Source organism: Epinephelus fuscoguttatus, linkage group LG2 (assembly GCF_011397635.1).
Source record: "Epinephelus fuscoguttatus linkage group LG2, E.fuscoguttatus.final_Chr_v1".
Lineage (NCBI taxonomy): Eukaryota > Metazoa > Chordata > Actinopteri > Perciformes > Serranidae > Epinephelus > Epinephelus fuscoguttatus.
This window is the reverse complement of record NC_064753.1, coordinates 36262305-36279938: the sequence shown is the minus strand read 5'-3', so window position 1 is coordinate 36279938 and position 17634 is coordinate 36262305. Positions and strand designations below refer to the sequence as shown.

The following is a 17634-nucleotide window of genomic DNA, read 5'->3' as shown; positions in this document are numbered from 1 at the left end:
AAATATGAATACTTGATAATACCCTTCAAGTACTGTAGTGATTTCACCAGAAATAATGGGTGTGATGCTACCAACAATAAAATGTTTTCCAGTATATTAGCCTATGTGCTGTATGGAAGTGAATGCTAATATGATTTCAACAACCTAGATTAATGGACCAACAGTGGGAGAATGGAGCATGATGGTGCAGTGCCATGTTTCCATCCATCACTCCCTGCGGAAATTAAAGGAGGAATCACTTGATGTTAAACAAAACCAAACTCGGGTCAAATGATGTTTTGTCAATAAATGCTGTAAGAGTTTGTTGTGTCACCAAGGACTTATGAAAGACGGCCACGGGACATTTTGTGTTGAAGAAGTACGCTAAATTTACTGTCAGTTCTTTGTCTCATATCACTCTGATCAACCTGCTACCTTCAGCCTGTGGCCTCGTGTTGTGTGATATATTAAATATGCAGCATCATCATTACAAGACTACCAGACATTGATTTTTGATACCTGTCAGAATAAATTGCCTGTGTGGCCTTGTCTCCAAGGCTGCTGCAGGAGTTCAGATAAATGCAGTGTTGAAATTCAATACTATCAGATAAGGTTGCTCTGACCAATTTTATTAAAACAAACATAAAACAAACACAACACTGGACAACTACATTTAAGTTATATATTAAAGATGGCTTGTTTTATACACAGGGTGAGTTAACACTGACCAACCAGGAGAACCCTGAAGATGAGGACATGATGCAGCAGAAGTTTAGTCTTCAAAGACTGGCCGTGATGAGAGGTGGAGACAACCATGGTGGGAACAATGAAATTATAAACCATATTTCTATGTGTTACCAAACCTATGTAACACCTCAGGAGTCTCCTTAAGTGCCACAACCAACAATAATTTGTAGATGTCTCCAGACGTTTGTCTCCACCAGAGTGCTGCAGGGAGGAGTCCCAAAGCCTAGAAATGTCAGAAATGAGTTTGCATCCCAGTGGGTTCTTTTTCAATGTATTTTTGATTAGATGTCTGACATAAGGTCTGTGGCCAACACAAGGTTGAAATATTTGTTTTATGGTGTTAAATACTCCGATAAATACCCCTCATGAACTCTGAAGCATTTAAATGCCTTAAAAAAAAACTAGGTTGCTAATAAGTGAATAAATAAGGCTACAGAGCGTCATCACACTCAACCATGCTGTACATAACTTTATAGCCTCGCTGTGGTGGTGTGGAAGTCATGCCGCCATGATATAGTTTGTTTATAGCCTGACATTATGAGACTTAAACAATGGCAGTACGTTTTGGCATTAAACAACAACATTTGGCATTGATAAAGCAAACATTAGCACCGAAGTCAATTGCAAGTCTTCTAAAATAATCTTTTACCTTTGCACCTCTTGTCAGCACTTTTGCTATTTTTAATGGTGATGATTTCTTTTTGTTTTTTGAATCATTTAGTAATTAATTTTGAATTACCTTTTATATCTTTTTTCCTCTTTACTCTTCTCTGTGTCCTTTATTATGTTTTATATTTTTTTGCTCTGTTAAGCACTTTGAATTGCCCTTGTGTATGAATTGTGCTTTACGAATAAAGCTGCCTCGCCTTGAAAAAAATCCACTGAAAAATTAAGTTCAGGCATTAAAGCATTTTTTATTTTTATTTTTATTTTTTGCATCCTAGTGTGTTTTGCAATGACAGTCTTCTGATTTTTTTTGCTTCACACCACTTTTTTTTAAATGTCTTCTTTTTTTACGTTTTAGTTTTTATTTTCAACTTTCTGTCACAAAACTGACACTGACGAAAGGATGACATGAAAAAAAAATCTAAATATTGTCATTGTAAAACATATCAGAATGCAAAAACATTCAAATAAAAAAAAAAGAACATTTTTAATGACTTTTTTCCAGTGTGATTTTTCCTTTTTCAATGCCAAATTTAAAAAAAAAAAGTACTGTCACTGTGCTAGCTCCATATATGTTAGCTTTTTACTTCTGTTAATTGCAGTTATGCTTCAAAAATCATATAAGCAGTGTTCATAATCTTGCTGAACAAAGCGTGTAAGTTTCATAAACTTTTGTTTGTCACAGAGCTTATTTTCTGCAGTAATCCAAAATCCAATAGAAAAAATCCCACTGGCTTTCTGTCAAGGGAACCAGGGCGACGTTAACTCCCAGGCTGGCCTACAAATAATCGTCATCCCTGCAGCACTCTATTTGAAGAGCACCCAGAGATATACCATGATGCAACAACAGGGAAAAGAGATGCAGGTGGTCTCAAAGCCTGGTCAACAGTGACCATTTGTTTATTTTTCTACACAAACATAACCATCTCTTGCTCAACACATGGTATGCGTGCTACAGAGCTCAGCTCTTTTCAGACATTTCTTGGAAAGCTTTTAATTCATTGCAACAAACTGCTACAACTACGTCATCCGACCATCCAGCTTCCGACTTGCTCACTGGCGAGTCAGCTTTCGTTGTGCCTCACTAAGAAATAAAAAGTGAACAAAATGCTCCTAGGACAGGAACAATAATACTGTATGGATGAAAAGCATAAATGAACCCATCAGAGAAAGTCGACAAAAATGACTATAATCGTCTACCCCCCTTCCTCCCTCCCTCCACTCTCCTCCTCTATATCTCTCTTTCCAAAATATCCCAGGAAGTGGCCGCTGTGGGACGCTGCCTAATGTGAGGGCTTTTCAGTGTTAATTAAGGTCACTTTTGGTGCGGATGTGGTTGCTGCACTTCAGGGTGACTCTCGGGGGCAGACACAGGAGGACAGGAATGGGACTTAATACTGTTGTGTTTGCTCAGAGCCTCGTCGAAGTCCAGCTGCTGGCCGTTGATGGTGACTTCCATGCAGCCGTGGTAAAAGGCCGTCACTGGGGTGGCGGGTAACGGGACGTCATCTGAAAGAGAAAGACAGAGAGTGGGACAGTCTGTGAGACTTACAGTGTTTAATACCGCAGTCACAGCATGCTACACAAGAAAAACAACTTGAAATAACGTCATGAACAAAAATAAACTTAAGGTAAAGTAACTTTGCTTTTATTGTAGCGCCATCATCTGGTCAAAAATGTAGACCGTCCGATATTTTGGTGCATGAACCAGAAAACTAATGGCATTCCCATCATCCTCAGTTATACTTTTGTGTTTCATGCTAACAGCATGTGTCGCTAGCGAGAGTAGCGAATTATCCACTGAGAACTGTCATAGCACAATCAAGAGGATATTCCATTTAGCTTTGCTTTGAACTTGTTTTCTGGCATAAGGAAATATTTGATATGCTTTCTCATAAACAGATAAGGACTGGTTGGCTGGGAAGCCACATTGAGTCTTTAAAGGAGTACTTCACTCCCCAAATGACCATATTTATATCAGTTACTCACCCTGTGTTACACTGAATTTGTGAAGAAAACATTTTTCTCGCATGCCTCTGGTGAAGAAATAATTTCAAAATGGCCAACATAAGCTCTTTCACACATGCACTGCAACCCTGAAATTATCTAGTCATTAAGCGGGGGTGTATGTGAGAATGCAAATGTCCAAATTAGTTGGACCAGATATTAGGTAGACTTTACTCTGCCAGTTCTCTAGTACAAAGTCCATGTAATGTCCAATTGAGCCCACAGAAGACACTGAGAGAGAGAAATGGTAAATGGACCTGCTCCACAGTTTTTAACACACTCACACACCGATGGAAGAGCCACCGGGAGCAATTTGGGGTTCAGTATCTTGCTCAAGGATACATTGACATGTAGACTGGAGGAGCCGGGGATCGAACTGCTGATCTTCCTATTAGTGGACAACCCACTCTACTTCCTGAGACACAGCCACCCACAAGTGAGGATGTTATTAACATTTCTATCATGCAGCCAGAAAAAAACCAGACATCTGAGGGTGAAGAGAGGGTCATTTACAAGAGGACAGCATTAAAAATGTCTAACAGGAGAGATGAAGAGATTCAGGAACTTTGTCAAACGAATTCAACAAACAGCAAGAGACTCAGTTGTTTATGACCAAATTACGAACTTAGTGTGACTGCGGTGTATTCCGCATCATGTCCTGCCTCTTGCAGGCTCTACCTAGGTGCCATCCTTCGCCAAAACCAGAGTATTTCCAGTAGGTGAGAACACTTCTGACAGAGACAATCTCCTGTTGTGTGCTAGTGTGAAAGGAAAACTCAATTAAAAGCCGATACTCCACTCAATATTTAACAATAAACAGCCTTGTGTTAACAAATGGAGGGATTATGTCCGCAGAAACTTTGTCAAAGCACTTTTATATTGAAACAGAAACAGGAATGGTTGAGTAAAACAGAAGTACTTATATTTCCTCATGTCTGTGAGTCATCTGGACACTGACACTGTAGTGACAGGAGGTATAACGTCAATATGATGAGCACAAGACAATTTTCACAGTCTGTTTTTGCTGAGAACAGTGAGCATCCTGCTTAAAAAGTCAGCGAGCCTCTGAATTTCTAGTAGCGCCGCAGCCAAGCCGCACCTGAGCTCAACAACACGCAGAGTGAGTAACTGATATACAAATGGTCATTTGGAGGATGAAGTATTCCTTCAATGGTGACCACATGTATCTAATAAATCGTGTCATAGTTCGCTTTAAAATGGCACCTTTAGTACTTCTACTCTCCACTTTATCTTACCTGGTATCCCTCCGATATATGTACTGACAGGGTTCTGCATGGTGCTGTTGAGGCGCTTCAGTGCTTCCTGCAGGTCGACAGACTTCATGTAGGTAACAGAGGAGGAGTTGCCTGAGATTTGGATTTCAGTTGGAGTCACATTCAGCTGCACCATCAGCCGGTCGGGGTAACACAACATCAGTGACTCCAGAATTGCCACGGAAACACCATCCAAAAACACTTGCAGGTTCTGGAGCATGGAGGTCAAGAACATCACAAAGTTAAACAATGTATGTTTGTGCTTTCATTAATGAAGACATGCAGAGATTGATGTGTGCTTATTTCCAAGAAAGATATGAATGAACTCACAGCATCTTCTTCTCCCTGCGTTACCACAGCGATGGACAGGGGGACTGTGTCATTGTGAACAAGAGCGAACAGGACACCCGTGCTGCTGGACGGACGTATATTCATCTTTATATCCACATTCCAGCTCCCAGAATCACCTGGTTACACACGTACACAAAGGGAAACAAAAATACATCTCTCTTGTCAGGCTGGAAATTTAGTTAGTAGTTTAGTGCAATAAAAAATAAGACAAAGTGAAACATTGAGGACACAGAAGAAAAAGACAAAAACAAAGAACAAACAAAGGAGCAAAAGAAGCAATGTTTCTCATGTTCAAACTGGTGGGAATGCAGAAAATGAGGTGAAGACAGAGGTCCAGCAGATCTGTGTATGTAGATAGATGAGTGTGTGTGTGTGTGTGTGTTTGCGTGTGAGAGAGAGAGGGATAGGGACAGAGAGGTATTGGGTGGGCGGTTGGGGGTGGGGAATGGGGGGCGGTTGCGATAGTAGGCCAGCACCAGAGCCAACCATTGAGGGAGCACAGAGCACAGTGCTGTGGCACCAGAGAAGCTGGAATCCTTCCAGAACACTATGTAAAACCTGATCTTTTTTTTCCTCTATCTTTTCTAGTCTTTTTCAGTTTCTAATTGTTGTTAAGTGGAAGCTGACACCATTGTGGGCAACACTCAGACCCTCAGGAGGGTGTTTACTCATGAACCAACAGTCGACTTGTGTTATGCAGCCGCTGCAGCAGGGACTGAGCCTTTGTACATGGGGCGCCTGCTCTATCCACTAAGCCACCCACACCCCTGATAATGAATTTTTGGTGGGCCTTTTTTGAGGTGGTTAAAAACAAACCAACTGAGACAGTGTTTGCTCAGTTATTGCAAATGACATTGTCTACTGTGTGTCTGTGCTGGTCTGTAATACTACAAGGTCTTCGTACGAAACCCATCAACTGGGGCCTTTTTATGTGGAATTTTATATTCCTTTTGTTCCCATGTTTCCTCCTAACATGCTTCACTTTCCAAAAAACCACACATTTGGTAACACTCCTGCGCTTTGAACAGATTATCCGGCACACTGCTCTTGCTCAGATTCACAATTTATTAGTAACACTAACGTTTCAGTCCGACTGGACCTTCGTCAAGTCTGTTCAACACCATTATTTGCAACGCTGAGCTTAAATATAAACGGCTCCAACCTTTTCACAGGTGTGCACAGGTGTGGGGGAATTAATCAGCTGTGGCTTGTACTCCATATATCCAAAAAAAGGAGAGAACAAGGGAACAAGAACAACACAGGAAAAACCTAGAAACCTCAGCCCCCCCCCCCCGTGCTGCCTTTAAATCAAGCCCATATTCAAAGCTATATATGATCCTGCGACACTGTGGCTACTCAGTGTTTCACAATATTTGGGATGGATTCAAACTTTCCCACAGGAATTAATAAAGTATAACTTAACTTACTCACTGTAGTCAATGTTGAACTGCGCCAGTCCTGCCCCAGTGAAGTGAGACCCTCGCTCCACATACACAAAGCAATGTTTACTCTTCTTCTCCTGGATGACCTCCTTCACCCCAGACGCTCCCTGGTTCATCAGGTTCCAGCCTCGGATGCAGCCGTCAAGTCGAGGGTTGATCTAATGAATCAGTGAAGACAAACACTGAGTGCAACACAGGATTGGAGCTGGTCCAGTGTATTTCCTGTATATCATCGTTTCACCATGTTATTAAGGTGATTCTATGAGATGTGGTCACAGGGGAAATAAGCTGTGTATGATAAGTGATTCATTGAGTGTGCATGCTTTCAGGCGACCTGCTTACAGGTTTGATGACGTTGTCGGTGCGGTTGGGCAGCCCGGCGATGTACACCTTCGTCTCCAGTTTGCCGTTGACTGAAGTGAAGAGACTATCGGGGCTGTTGATGCTCATCACTGCTTCCTTGCTGATCTTCACACTGATGCTGCTCTCCAGTTCGTCCACAGAGATCTGCATGTTGCACATACAGCATCATTATAACTCCTTCGCACTGTATTATCCATTGAGTCAGTTTATTGATTAGCACTTCAGCTCCCACTATGTTTAGACTTTTGAATGCTTTAATGTCCCCAAAGGGTCAATTTGTGGTGCAGCAAAGTAAACAATGAATAAAATGTGGACACAATTAAAACACAGAACAACAAGACAACAAGGAAAGTCCGTGATCATGATCTATTAATATGCTAGAATAACCGCCAACCAGTCACGTTGAAGTCTACATCCACGTCCAGACTTACATGTAGCTGTGACAGATGATAGATCTTCAACCCAACACCACAGAAGATCTATGCAATCAGCACAGTTTCAAGATGGACGCTCAAGATTATCGTCACCAACTCAATATCTGACCAAATGTCTCCCCTTCTGTCCCCAAGTTATAGCATTAAATTATATCCATAAAAGTGTTTTTGGAGAACATTATGACACAGTGAAGATGACCTTTGACCTGCTTGGATATAAAATGTCATCATTTTATCCTATTAGAGATTTGTATTAAATTTAGTCATAATTAGCGCATTAATTCTCGAGTTATGGCCCCAGATGTGTTTGGTGAGGTCACATTGACCTTTGACCACCAAAATCTATCGAGATCATCCTCGAGTTAAAGAGGACAGTTCTGGCAAATTTGAGAAAATTCCCTCGAGGCACTCTTGAGATACTGAGTCTAATGTCGATGCGGAGGCATAATAAACTAGAGACCATCTTGCGAGCAATGATACAGCGATTTGTGACCTCAAATGAATGTGGGCCAGGGGCATAAAGAGGGCAGTCAGTGGCCCCGTGCCTTATTTCTGCCCTCTTAATTCCAGCGCCCTTGCTCAGACCATATCCATCTTCAAACGCAGCCTTGATTGTGATGTCTGCTGCATATCTGTTAAGTTTTGTGACTACATCTTGCACAGTTGCAATACTATCATGTTGACAATTTCTGTCAACAGACAAACATCATAGTGTCATCCTATCAGTGTGTAACTGTGACTCATCATTGTACACTTTACTCCAGGACTGGTTGACCCTCTTTGACCTTTCGTAGGCTCAGTCACTGGTATTTGTTAATCTATAAAGCCATACTGGGTAAACTGTACATTTCTACATTGGTTGATCAGAGATCTGACTGTGGCTTTAGTCTGAGATCTCAAGATTTAGTTTTGTTGTCTGTTCCTGGTGCACACACTGAGCTGGGAAAGACAGCCTTAATGTGCTCTGCTCCTCTTACTTGGATTAACTTCCAAAAGATCTGAAACTACATGGTCTCGCTACCTTATTTTAAAGCTCTCATATGCACAAGTATGAATGAATTGGTTAGGTCTTGTCATTGTGTGCAGATGTTCTAATATTTCTACATGTAATTGTGTATCTTCTATGTTTTTACTGTGTGGTTGTTTGGCTGTGACTTTTTGTGTGCTGCTGTCTTGGCCAGGTCTCCCTTGTAAAATAGACTGTTGATCTCAACGGGACTTACCTGGTTAAATATGGGTTAAATTAAAATAAATAAAATAAAATAAACAGACAATCACACAGACTCCTGGCAGAATACTACAAACAGCTTTTGTGGTAGTTCCCGCTACAGCAGGTGTCACCAGGACCACATTTTGCCATGATGACACACACACAGACTCACAAAGTGAAAACGATAACAGCTGTTGTGACATTTCTGTGGCTGGTAATAAGACGTATTTTTCACATCCCTACATATGTGTAAGGAATTACTGGATTACAGCTCTCTCTTACCACATGCCACTGCCCATCATTGATGGCTTTCCCTCCACTGGTGACCTTGAATGTGTGCTGGTTTTTGAACTGGACTTCAATGCGACCGCCTCTCAGCCCCAACATGAACCACGAGTCCTGCGAGGACTCTGCGTACAGCACAACTCCCTCTGGGTCAAATGTACGGAAGTCGAACTCTGCTGCAAACCTAACAGTCAGAAACAGAGAGACAGAAATGTGAGTTGTGGTTATGTGTTTATTATCGTCTTTGACATTTCTGTTTAACATTTGCTGAGGCTGAGCTTTTCTGAAAGCTGGAGCAGGTGTTATTTTGTGTTAAATAGATTAAAACACACACCTTTAAAGGTCCAGTGTGTAGGATTTAGTGGCATCTAACAGTGACGTTGCAGAACTGAAACTTCTCCTGTGTGCCAAGAGTGTAGGAGAACAACAGTGGCTGACGCAAAAACAAGAACACTCAAATGGCCCTGTGTAAAGCCACTGTTTGGTTTGTCCATTCTGGGATTCTGTAGAGCAACATAGCGGACCACATGGAAGAGGACCCGCTCCGAATGTAGATATAAATGCCTCAGTTTAAGGTAACGAAACACAGCGATTCTTATTTTCAGGTGATTATAAACTAATGAAAACATCGTTAAGAACATTACATAAGATTTCTGCTGCCAGATGTCCCTAAATCCTACACACTGGACCTTTTTAGAAAATAGGTACATTATAATGTGTGTGTGTTGGTGCAAGACCCTCACTTTGTGTTCTCCGGCAGACGGAAGCGCAGGTAGATGACAGGAAGGCCTGTGAACTGCTCCCCCAGGTAAAGCATCTCAGGGTGCCTGTAGTCGTACAGCTCCACGCAGACAGGGATACTCTCACAGTATCGCGCATCCTCCGCCAAACGAAGACCCTGACGACCGTCACAGTGGCACGCATAGCTGCCAACTGTATTTATACAAGTCCCGTCGCACACACTCAACTCACACTCGTCTACATCTGCAGAGACAGGAAAAGAAAAGATTACAGGCAATGATCTGTAATGTCTGAGGAAAGTTTTTTAATTGAAGGTGTGTGATTACACAGAGTGCACCATCAGTACCATTTAAAGTTTTGCCAGATGTGAGATTATGTGACTCTTGGTGGTAATTTCAGGTCTTACCGTTGCAGGTCTTGGAAGTGAAGTTATATTTGAAACCCTGGGGACACTGGCACTCAAACATGCCCGGCGTGTTGACACATTTAGACGGTGGTTCACAGATACTGGGGTACATCAGGCATTCATTGATATCTGGAAAACAGTCAGTGAAGAATGACAATGGCAAAATGGTCTTGTTGGACTTTGTAGTGCCTACCATACACTAAAAGACTTTGAAAATACTTTTATCAGTCTAAAGTTTTACACCATCATCTAAACATCTAAAGACAATGTGAGTTTTAAGTCACACACTATAAGATTTTGGGGAACAGGGGTCACTTTGTGTAAGACTACAACTACAATCCTTTTAAGATTATTTCCATCCTGCTCCTGGTGGAAAATATTGCGCCAAACTCCCTTTGAGAAATATGATATATTAACAACTCCTTATGTGTCTGCTAAAAAACATAACTCCAGAAACACACGATAAAAGGCATCAAATGTCGACAGTGTGCTTGTCAATTCGGCATTAATATAATCCATAAATATAAACTGTATTTGATTACAAACTCTACATTTTGGACTTTGTTGCCTAAACTTGCTACCAGCCTCCATTAGTTAGCTGCACTATTTTAGCGGGAGGAGACCGGGATGAGAGGGGAACCATTTCAAAAATTTTGGATTTCTCACTGAAACAAATCGTAGATCACGTACACACCGAGTTGAACACGGACTCTTATTCCCTCCACAGCTCCACCTGTTTCTTCTCGTCTTCCACAGTAATAATAATAATAATGCATTTTATTTATAGGTGCCTTTCAAAGCACACAAGGACACCTTACAAGATGCCAAAAATTACCAAAAATGGTAATTATAAAAATTAAGTATAAAATCATCATCAGTGCAAGTCTCAATATGTGTGTCACCATTAAATCAGACCAAATATGCAGCCTTGAAAAGGTGTGTTTTCAGACAGGATTTGAAAGTACAACAGGAGTCAATACAGCACAAGAGAACAGAGACTTGTTCATGTTCTTGCATCTCCCAGGAGTCCCCTCCGTTTTTACTGTCTACTTAGTTTGCTGCTTCTTGTTTGGTGCTAGAGAGAACAGAGCTATTGCTCAGTGACAATGTTCTCTTCATTGAACTTCACTATTTGCATGAGTCAAGACTAAAAACTTAATATAATGTTAGACACATTTGATTTTGTTGGAATATCAAGATGAGAAAAAGACTTAAGACAGCTCAGTCTGAGCTTTATGACCATCTTACACCCAACGATCAACATTACGGCCCACACACAATTTCCGACACTGGAAACTTGTATGCAACCTTTAGAAGTCATTTGATGTAAGGGCAGCATGATATATGTCCTTACAAAAAATGACATTTCAAATAAACTATATGGAGTTGATTGTAAGTGGAATTTTGGTACATTGGTGAAATCAATAAATATGACGGAAATTACAGTAAATATAATTTCTTACACTTAAATTTTTCAAGCTTTGAGCACCTGTATTTATAAGAGTCACAGTATCATTGTGCCATAATGAGGCGCAGCTGCAAGCAGAGGTTGTTTTGAAAACTCTTCCTTGGTGGCGGTTCAGCTGCTGAAAGTAATTTGTTTTCATGAGATATGTTGCTGTAAAATGAAACCTGGCAGATGAGCTATAAGCAAACTTGTGTACTGTGAGAAGAATACAGCTGAGGTTGAGGAGGAGGAGGAGGAGGAGGAGGAGGGGGTCTCTTTCAATGTGGGACAGAAAGCAGTTGCTAATGGTCAGGATATAACCAAGGACCAGTTTGATAGGAATCTAATTATTTATGTCATTTATAATGCAAAAAACAGCAACAACCATTCAATGGTTCAAGTCTCTCAACTACGAATATGTGCTGCTGTTCTGCTTACACTGTTTATCCAACAAAAAAACTATCTGAAGATATCACGTTGGGCTTTGGGAAAATGGGAGGGTAATTTTTCAATATTTTCTGACAAAGACATTAATGATCTAATTTAAAAATATTTGACAGATTCATTTAAATTAATCAATAACTGTAATAATAATTTGAATGGTCAGCTTTGGAACATGTCAACACCGATCACTCCACATTAATGTATAATTTGGAATATGTATCGACTGGCTATGTGCAAAATGATCCGTACAATCTTCTAAATCTTTACACCACATCAAAAAAAGGACAAAGCAAATTTACCAAACTGACTCAGTCCATGTTTGTGAGGACTTTGTACTCAACAAGCCTTAACACAGTCAAAGATAAACACTGAGTGAACTTCCCACTCAAAAAGAGACAGAAAGAAAGAAACTTAGGTTTAAACAAAAAGCATCAAACAAGTTCTAACAGCTCAGAGATGTGAGAGTGGCGGTCTGTTTACAACAAAAAAGCATAGATCTTTTCAGATGTTAAAAGCTTTTTTCACATTCGGTTACGTAAGAGGTCACCTCAGGTCAGCTTTAAAAATAACAAATGGTTCAGACCCCGAGGACAACAGCTGGATGACAGAGATTTTGTTATGAAGTGTGTAGGGTTCCACCGTCCATATGAATAAATAAAAGGGAAGATATCAAAAGGAATAATGCGCCCTGTAGAAATGTCTGTGTTTGCTCAGCTGCTAAGTAGCACTGTACGTCTCGCTTAAACAGGGACAGATGAACAGCTGGATTCATATATGTGGTATAAGAGCATATAACACACACGCACACACGTTAAGCACATAAAACTGCAGCTTTCTGTCCTGTTAAAATTAAAATGAATGAAAATAGATATTTTCCCTCTTGTGTTTGGGGATATTTATGAGTCTAGATTGTTCTGATGTAAGTTGCAGAGTGCTGGAGATATTGCCCATAGAGACGTCTGGCTTCTCTCTTCGCCATATAGTTCTGTTAAAGTCGAGAGAAGGCAGACGTCTCAACGGCCGATATCTCCAACATCCTGCAACTCACACCAAAACAATCTAGACTGATAAATAGCACTACAGGTGAGAGGAACAATATGTATTTTTGATTTGGGGATGAACTGTCCCTTTAAATTTAACGTAGTTGAGCAGCACAAATTGCAACTAAAACAAATGGAGTCTTACCCACGCAGTTGATTTTGTCATTGTTGAAGTAGCCATCTTCACACATGCAGTAGAAACTACCGGGTAGGTTGTAACATTTTTGGTTGCATCCAGCAGGAAATTCAGGATCCACACACTCGTTGATGTCTGCACAGCCAACACATTACACAACATTTTTCAGCAGCTGATTCAATGCTTTCAGAAAGGTTAAATTCATTGGTTTTAATTTGACTTTAACATCTAATTTGAAGTGCAAAATACTGATACAGGATGTTAGACAAAAAGTACATTTAATATCCCAAAGCAGAACTCACCGTCCTCACAGCGCGGCCCCTTCCAGCCGGGTTTACACTCGCATGTGAAGGAGGCCTGGCCGTCCACACAGCGCACTGAACCCTCCTTGTAGCATGGATTCGGTGAGCACTGGTCACTGATCTCTGCCATGCAACAAACACACACACACACACACACACACACACACACACACACACACACACACACACACAGGATGTTAATGAAGGCCTCGACAAAAGCTGCTCTCATTAACTGTTATTTGCTTTACAGACTAACTGACATAAAAGTCCCTCACCCTTCACACAGGTGCGAAGGTCTGACGGGATGGCATCCGAGTTCGGGTTGCTGATGCCGACCCGATGTGAACCCAGACACACTGCAACAAAGAGTTTGCTTTATCAGAAATGGGTAGTGGAGGCAAAATAAAACTGATATCAAAACATATGAAGAGACACAATAAATTCTGCACACTTACCAACATATCTGGGGTAGAAGTATTCCTGGAAGAAACACAACTGGTTAATAAATGCTCAAATCAAACATCACACGCAACAATAATGTAGGATTGACTCATGGTGCTTTCAGAACATATTTACACAAGAAATGTTTGATAAAATAATAATCAATTATATGGATATAATGACTGAGTGTGTAAAGGCAAATAACAGAACAGCTAGAACAGTCTGTAAGTTCAGAAAATGAAACAAATTTACTGTGACGCAGCCTTTAAAACCAGGAAAAGACAACACTTACGATACGATATCTAGTCTCATCACAATATTGATATAATATTAATATATTGCCCGCTCTGTCTCAAAGATAAAGCATCTGATCTGTAGCTTAAATGTTTAGTCAATATATCTACTAGTAAATCGAAATAAAATGACTTCATATCAGTATAAATCGTTATGTTTTAGTAGGAGTGGAAAAAAAAAATCAAATGTGAATAAGGGCACACAATGTCAGATTTTGTCTACACTACTGCCACAGCCAAAAGAGTTGATGTAACAATATCATTGCCATATCTTTCAAAAAATAGTGAGTCAAATTCATCTTTAACTTTGTTAATGGTGCCGTTTTTATCTCTATTTTCTGGCAAATTAAACTCAAAACACGAGTATAGGGAGGAGGAGTGAGAGTCTGTAACTATAGCTGTATAAAATAATACAAAATTAGCAATTTAATGGATAGTTAAAAGGTAACCAGATGGCGTTGTGGGACGAAAGAAAGAAACGAAATGTATTTAAACTGTGCCAGCTTATTTACATGATATAATTATATGTTTATTATTCACCTGATTTCAGTATTTCATTTTTAAATATCATAGTTGTCGTTAATACCAGTATGTTGCAACACCCTTAGTGTGAATATTTGCTGTTTTTTAGCCCTTTGTGATAGTAAATAGAAAATATATGCATGCTGGACTGACCTGAGCTGTGGCAAAGTGACATTTTTAGCTATTTTCTGATGTTTTTATAGATTAAACAAACAATCAGCTGATTCATCAATAATGAAAATGACCATTAGCTGCAGCCCTGGTCTGACCTTTTGCTTCCACTGCTCAAAGGTCCAGTGTGTACAATTTAGTGCATGGATGTATGAAGAGAGCTGGATACAGCGGTGGAGGCAAGGCTCCGTTCTTTCCTATGAAAGTTGCTCAGGGGTGCATGAAGCCAAAAAAATTCAAATTCCAGTGTGTAAAATTACCTTGATTTTCCACATAATTGGGCCCATAGAGCAGACGGACTACAGACTTTAGCTCGCAGAGTGGCTAACATCTGCTTTAGTGCTCTGCCAACTCGAATGGGGATAAAATGATTTCATCGCGCGGCTCTTGTAGACTTTTGAAATGTTAGCAGGCCAAATGGATGAAATTATGATGGTGAATCGAGTCATTTCGCAGGGGTTGTGACTTTCAAAAGATGGATCCACTGATTTACAGACATCTCTTTCTCAATGGAAGTCTATGTGAAAAAGTCTTTTTGGGCCCGATGACATCATATAGCCGACTTGGAAGTTGTAATTACACAAGTTGTCCATAATGTCAAATGTGCTTCAAAGCCTGGCGAACTTCCTGGGAGTTGATTTAATAGCATCTTGCAGTGAGGCTGCAAAATTAAAAGCTCTCCTGTGTGCTAGCGTGCAAGAGAACAGGCTGTTCTCTTGCACCAAAATTTGTAGATATGCTACATAATGGTGAGCCAGTAATTCATGTATAATCCAAGTATTTGGGAAGGCTACAATCATGTGACCAATGCACTGATGGGATTAAAGACAGCAGTGGCCCCTTCCACCGTGTAGTGTTTTGGAGGTGTAACTGCAGAGTGACACAGACACACCACCGCACAAGTATAAATGCTCACAACGGCGTAGGCCACGTGCGTAGGCTAAAGCGTAGGGTCTGCATAGAGCTGACACACAAGTATAAATCAGCCTTAAGGAAGCAGGTTGGGGAGTGGATGGTTCACAAAACACAGGACTTTCCCCAGGAGACCAGTGTTTCAGAACTGAGTAAACTTTGAATCATCTTTAGGGCACAACATCAGCACGTTTCATTAATCTATCCATAGTAACTTTACTTGCCTAAACCTGACCTCCGTGTCTTCACATTAAGTATCTAACGATATCACGTGCACCTTTACATGAGGACACATTGAGAAGAACAATTGTGGCCAAAATGAAAATGTAAAAAAGTGAAAAGCCCAATCTAGAGCAAGTATTTGATTTGTCCATTCTGGGCTACTGTAGAAACAACATGGCAGACTTCATGGGAGAGGACCCGCTCCGTATGTAGCTGTAAATGGCTCATTTTAAGGTAACGAAAATACGATTATCATTTACAGGAGATTGTAAACCGATGAAAATATACTTCTGGATATTATTACGCTCCATATTTGGTCCTGTTCCCTCCGCTTCCCAACCCAATTCCCTATGAACCGAGCTACTGCCGCCCCTAAATCCTACATGGACCTTTAATCCGTGTCCAACTTTCCACTTCTTCTTCCCTTCTCATCCACTTCCAGGGGTCTGGCACCAGGCCACCTTGCTCTCAAAGCTAACCAGTAAGACCAGGGGTCACTGGTCTTCTCTTACCGTCTCTGGCTGGTTCTCAAAGATCTCCCTGGCCTCCTCCTTGTTGCACAGCTCCTCGATGCACTCCCTCTCCAGGTCGCCCTTCTTGCTCTCCTCAAACAGAGAGTTGGCTCTCTTGTGCCTGCTCAGGAACTGGGAGGCTGTGCTCTGGCTCAGGACTACAAACAGACACAGATACATAGAACTCATTCAGATATACAGTGTGATCTGTGCATGGTGTGTGCATGTTTGCAATCAGCACAAACCTATTGCCTGTGCAGTGATACTACTCTCACATGTGTGATTAATACAAGCAGGCATATGCAGCTACATTATAATAACACATGACTGATCCCAGCAGGAATTCAAGTCCTCATGACAGATGGCTGATGTGGCTGGTGCCTGCATGGACAAAGTGGACAACCTAATTACTCTTCTGTGAATTGGCTTGAGAGGAAAAAAAGGGTCATTGCGAAACCATTATTTCCCAGAAATGACCTCTAGTTGTTGTAACAAGCAGCTCATGTTGTCCAAGCATTGTTTCACGGTGCAGAAAGGAGTCATGACCCCTCACACTTCCCCCTTTTTCTCTGGGTCTGCTTGCTTTAAAACGTATGAAAGTCCTAATGCCGTTCCCAACTGGTCCCATCCAGGCTGAAAGCTGCTTTCAATCTGAGGCACTGGGACCAAATAGACTGTAACAGGCGATTCCGTGAATTGCTTGACTACGTAAGGGTTCAAAATGCAAACCGCAAAAAGCAAACACTCACATACTTACATCGATAAGCATCGACGAGCGTCACGAGAAATACGAGACAAGCCAAGGATTCCCCAAGTGCCCGTTTCTTTCTCCACATAGTCGAGCCGTTCTTCCTGCTAGGCCACGGTTTGGCTCTGAGTAAAGACTGGCTGAGCGCAGAAAAAAACTTTATTCTTCCCGAAAGTGTTTTCGTAGAGAGAGGGGGGGGGAGCTGAGGCTGCCAGGAGAGCAGATACACAGGGGTATGAGTGGAGGCAGCTAGGGAGCGCTGCACACACACACTGACAGTGTTTACTCAACCTTCCATGCTTGTTGCAGCTCTGAGTGGCTGCAACTCAACTCAGACAGAGAAAAGGTCTCTGATTTTAGTAAGTTGTGCTCAGTCTGTAGTGTGTCAGTCACATGTGTTTTGTAGCATCCCTTAACTTAAAATTAAGTGTAAGGGGACAGAAATGGTAACCTTACGCCAGGGCCGTAATCACCTTTTCTTCAATGGGGGGGGGGGGGGGGGGCATTCTCAATGGACACCATGTGCTGTGCTTTGTCAG

General features: G+C 41.2%; 1 protein-coding gene across 1 annotated transcript; it reads right to left on the bottom strand.

Moving 5' to 3' along the window:
* Positions 1-587: 587 nt before the first annotated feature.
* On the bottom strand, positions 588-17285 carry pros1 (protein S). Its single transcript, XM_049601784.1, has 14 exons — positions 17105-17285; positions 16348-16505; positions 13730-13754; positions 13550-13630; positions 13275-13397; positions 12982-13107; positions 9906-10034; positions 9502-9742; positions 8756-8942; positions 6809-6973; positions 6456-6624; positions 5004-5140; positions 4656-4884; positions 588-2901 (listed from the first exon to the last, which is right to left on the bottom strand). Exons 1-14 carry the CDS (start codon positions 17181-17183, stop codon positions 2708-2710), a joined length of 2043 nt encoding a protein of 680 aa, XP_049457741.1. The 5' UTR covers positions 17184-17285; the 3' UTR covers positions 588-2707.
* Positions 17286-17634: the final 349 nt, after the last annotated feature.